Below are 4738 nucleotides of genomic sequence, written 5' to 3' on the forward strand. Positions count from 1 at the left end.
GAGCCCCCGGCGAGGGGCCCGACCTGCCGACCCTTCGCACAATAAAAGGCCCGGGGACCTGTGCCCCCGCCAGGTACGGGACACCAGGACCGAGCGAGCTGAGGACTCCAGGCTTTCGTGCGCTCAGATTGGGAGGGGGTAAGAGCCCACAGGGTCCTTTCTTTGGGGTCTCTCGGAGGCACCAGTTCGGGCTGCTAATTTGTTATTTAATTTATGAACTATGATTAAATTACTTTAAGGACTGAGATGTCTGAGACCGCAATGGGAAACCTGTGGCCAAGCCGGTGAGGGCAACTGTTCCGACTGGGGAAGGGTGGGCGGTGCAGCTGCAAAGGGGCTTTGGTCCCAGCTGAGGTGGAGCAGGTGTGGCTGCCGGGGCAGCTCCGGGATGGTCAGACGGGAAAGTTTCCTTAACAGCTTGGTGACCCTGGGCCATCCCCTTCAGGCCCTCCCTGCTCCAAACACCCACCTGCCAGCACTGGGTGAGTCCACCTGGATCTTTGGAGCAAGGAGGAGCCAAAAGTGAGTGTTAAAATTCCCGGAGCAGATTCAATATCAAGGATCAGGATCTGTGACTAAATTGCTCCAACTCTCTCAGTCTGTCTGTGGGTGCAGTGTTTTGTCCAGTCTGGGAAATTCCTGCATTGGTTTGAGTGCAAATGCACGACCTGAGCAGCCTGAGGGGAAATTGGGGCATTTGGGGTCTCATCCAAGGTGTGCAGGGGTCTGAGGGTGCACGGGAGGGTTTGGAGTCTTGTCAGGTTTGGAGACGTCTGGACTCTCTCGTAAGGCGTGCTGGGGGCTGAAGCCAAAGGGGGTTTTATGACTATTTTTAGTACTTCCAACGCAGCAAGGGGACACTCTTGGCTGAAATTGTGCAGTGGGGAACAGTGGGGATGATTTGAGGCTTCACTGACCTGGGAGAGAGAGAAAAAGTTGATGGCAGTTGTTGAAGCATTTTAGAAGATTAAGAGAGAAATTGTTTAAAATCCCGGGCTCTATCATGTGCTATAGATGGTGTTTAATGGTAATTCCCTCACGGCACTTCAAGAGTTTCTTTTGCAGCTACCAAAGAGGCAGTTGGTGGCCAGACACCATGTCTGGAGCACAAACACACGGAGATGGTCACTTCGGGTTATGTGCATGTGGGGTCTCCTCAAAAAGAGGAATTCAGGGAGGTCTGCATCCAGAGAGACCTCATCTCCAACCTGGGCTGTTTGTACCTGTCTGGATGTGTTGTTGCGGTGTAAAGTTGAAATCCTACACCAGGAGCAGGTTCTCCAGAGGGCAAATGTCAGCTGAAACACTGCTTTATTTTTGTATCTGTATAAGATTCCTGTGGACTGGTGCTTGTAATGGTGGTTATTCTGTGTGTGTTTCTAAAAACTATTTCTAAAAGTACATTTTGCTACATGTAAATTACTGTTAGGTGAGAGGATAGTAAACATGCACATAATATTTGAAGACTTTTTCCGAATGAGGAGAACTTGTGGTTGTTGTTGAGGAATTTGTGTTCTGTCCATAACTGAAGGTGTCACCTGTGCCTGGTTTGCTGCACTCGCACAGCAACTGGAAACCATTTGAATTTTAAAATTAGTGTTATTTATATTAACTTGGGGGAAACGGTTTCATTTCCTTCCAGGAGGATGATCTGAAGAGTCCCACCACAAGCAGGAAAGGGGTTCTGGTGCCTGATGATTGGTATGGCCCCTTCATGAAGGAGGGAAGGAAAAGGCTTTGGATACTTAAAAGAAGAAATAAGAAAATGCTTTTAAGGTTCTGCTGGGGTATTCCGGTGGTTGAAGGTTTGACCCCTTGAATCTGCAGAGAATTTTGGCTCTTAATAGACTGGTACAAAAGGTACCAGGGTACAAAGATCCTGTGCCAGTCGGCTCTTTGGAGTTGGTTCCTGTTTATCCGTAGCAAATGGGACAGAGGTGGCAGTGCCTGGATGTGTTGCCCTGTGAACAGGGAACAGCTGCATCTCCATCCAAACCTCAGCTGGGCCAAAAGGAAAGGGAAATATTTAGGCTTCATTTTGGGGAAGGGGCAGTGAATGACAGATCCAGAGAGAACGTGATTAAGCTCCCACATCTGGTCACAAAAAGCACATACGAGGTGTGAGATTTTGTTGGCCGTGGATTCCTGGGTTGGAAGAATTGACTAAACCTCTGACTGAGGCAGCCAAGGACTAAGACACAGAATCACTTGTGGAGAGGTACCACAGGAATGAGGGCCCAGGAGAGGTGGTCACAGGTGGCTCCAGGTGCAGTGGCAGCACCAGTCTGTGCTCAGTGCCAAGCTCCAATGCCACACAACAGGCACCTGGAAGGGGCTGGAAAGGAAGGAACACCTGGAATCCAGCAAGGCTGATGCCTGTCTGATGGTGGAGAAGAGCATCACCAATGTGAGCAAGGGATGTACATTCCAGGCAACCCACGGACTGAGGCAGCTGTTGTTCCCTCACACAGCTCAGCCCCATGGTTACATCATCCAGCATGGACAGTGCCATTCCAGGGCTGCTGTGGGGACCCGGGGACAGAGACCAGGAGCAGGACCCCTCCCAGCGTGGAGGAGGCACATGGAGCAGAACTGGGGGCTTTGGCATGTGCAGCCCAGCTGGGAAGAGGAAAATGGCTCAACGTCAGTCCAGATTCTCGGGCTGCTTTTTGCAGGGGTGATATGCAGCAGGGATGTTCTGGGAAGAGCAGGATTGTCACATCCACAGGGACAATGTGCTGTGGGGACTCTGATCGTGGGCCAAATCTGACAGTCCCTGAGTCTGTGTATGAGAGGAATAGCTCAGCAGGAGAGAGATGAGGGGAAAATTTGGAGGCAACTCAAAATGATGATGGACTATGGACCCTTTGTTTGGGGTCCTTTCTCAGAGGCACCACCTCGGGCTATTATTTTGTTATTAGTTATTGCACCAAGATTAAATTATTTCGAAGACTGGGACATCTGAGACTGTGATGGGAAACCTGGGGCTGAGCTGCTGAGGGGAGCTGGTCTGACCAGGGAAACGTGGCGGGTGCAGCTGCAGCTCAGGTGCTGCAAGTGTGACTGCCAGAGTGGTTCCAGGATGCTCGGACAGGGAAGTTTCTTTAACGTGGACACACACACGGACAGACAGACACACATATGGACATATGGACATGCACACACAGGATGGGTCCTTTCAGGTGCCTGGAGCAACCTGGTCTAGTGGAAGGTGTCCCTGCCCATGAGAGGGGGTGGAGTGAGATGAGCTTTAAGGTCCCTTCCAACCCAAATCATTCCATGAAATCCCCAGGGGTTTCTTTGTCTGGGTCCCTCTTTTGAGGCACGAGATGCTGTGATTGATCTGTGCCAATAAACCCGATGGATACGAGAGCCTAGCACCAAAGCTTCCTTTGATACTGGCCAGTGACAGGACTCCCTGTGCCGCTGCCCAGGCACACGTCCTTGGTTAATTTCAATTTAGAGGAGGAAAAGGGCTGTTCCCCATCTTGAAACTGTGATGGTGTCAGTGTTTGGGGTATTTTCTCTCCAGTTGCCATCATGGTGCCTCTGAACCACAGGAGTGAGACTCTGGATGTCTTGGAATTACAGCTCTGGAAATGCCCAATGCCAACCCTGACCCCATGGCTCCCTACATTCCTCAGCCCTGAGCTGGGGTCAAGGGGGACCTTGGTTCTTGAGGTCAGAGGGTGCTGATCCCTGCGCTGGGGGTGGCTGGTTCCTTGGTATGCCTGGGAGTGAGTAACATGTCTGACATTCCAACCTGTGATTTTAGTTTCACTCGATCCCTCCGTTCCAATTCTTCCCCCGGAATTACAATGTCAGGTGTTAATGATGCCGAGGTGGGACATCCCTGCACACCTGGGCTCCCTCCCATCCTCAGGCACACGATTTGCCTGACTAATTATCAGGGATAATTAGGACCCCTCTCACTGCCCGGGTTATCTGCAGGTGCAGCAGATCCAGAGCAGCTGATCTTCCCCTGCTCAGTGGGTTCATTGTCCACCCCACTTGCTGGAAAGCATTCATGGACAGTGAAGGTTAATGGGTAATGGGTAAAGGATAATCTTCCTCAGCTGCCTCAGTCCCATCCTACTGTGCCAAAAGGAGCCTGCAGCACCCCCCAGCACGGCTCTGCCCATCCCCAGACCCTGGAGGGGGGTTAACCCTGCGGTAACCATGAGAACGATCCAGCTTAGAACAGGCAGGTCAGAACATGGGACTGGAAGGGCACAGGGTCCGGAGCACAACAAGCTGGGGAGGGGGCTCAGCCTGGAGAAAAGGAGGCTCTGGGAAACATTCTGGCTCTGCACAACTCCCTGGCAGGAGGGGGCAGCCAGACTCTGCTCCCAGGGAAAAGGGACGGGACACAGGGAAATCGCCTCAAGCTGTGCCAGAGGAGGTTCAGGCTGGGCACTGTGAAGAATTCCTTCCTGGAAAGGGCTGTCCAGCCCTGGCACAGCTGCCCAGGGCACTGGTGGAGTCCCCGTCCCTAGGGGAATTTAAAAGCTGTGTGCTTGTGGCCCTTGGGGACAGGGGTCACTGGTGGCCTTGGCAGTGCTGGAGAAATGGTCAGGAATACTCAATGGTGGCAGGGGGCTTTTCCAGTCCTAATGATTCCATGATTCTAGGAGTTGTAGGAGGACTCTCACACCCATTTTCCTTATAAAACTCTTTCTTCTCATGATTAGAAGGAAAATGATCCTTCTAAGATTGGTAACTCTTAGAAAGTCACCAG

At 51.8% G+C, this 4738-nt stretch overlaps 1 protein-coding gene and 1 long non-coding RNA gene across 2 annotated transcripts in view; one reads left to right on the plus strand and one right to left on the minus strand.

Annotated features, from left to right (window-relative positions):
• Positions 1-6: 6 nt before the first annotated feature.
• On the plus strand, positions 7-2955 carry LOC108448988. The gene is made up of 2 exons (XR_001865081.1): positions 7-138; positions 1643-2955. It is a non-coding gene; the product is annotated as an uncharacterized LOC108448988 (long non-coding RNA).
• A 246-nt stretch (positions 2956-3201) lies between these two features.
• Positions 3202-4738, minus strand: part of EMILIN1 (elastin microfibril interfacer 1) — a 4957-nt gene continuing 3420 nt past the window's right edge. Inside the window, exon 6 of the mRNA XM_017743441.1 lies at positions 3202-3217. Coding sequence (XP_017598930.1) covers positions 3202-3217 — 16 coding nt within the window. The remainder of the gene's footprint in view (positions 3218-4738) is intronic.

This window comes from Corvus brachyrhynchos, unplaced genomic scaffold, assembly GCF_000691975.1.
Source record: "Corvus brachyrhynchos isolate BGI_N302 unplaced genomic scaffold, ASM69197v1 scaffold211, whole genome shotgun sequence".
Lineage (NCBI taxonomy): Eukaryota > Metazoa > Chordata > Aves > Passeriformes > Corvidae > Corvus > Corvus brachyrhynchos.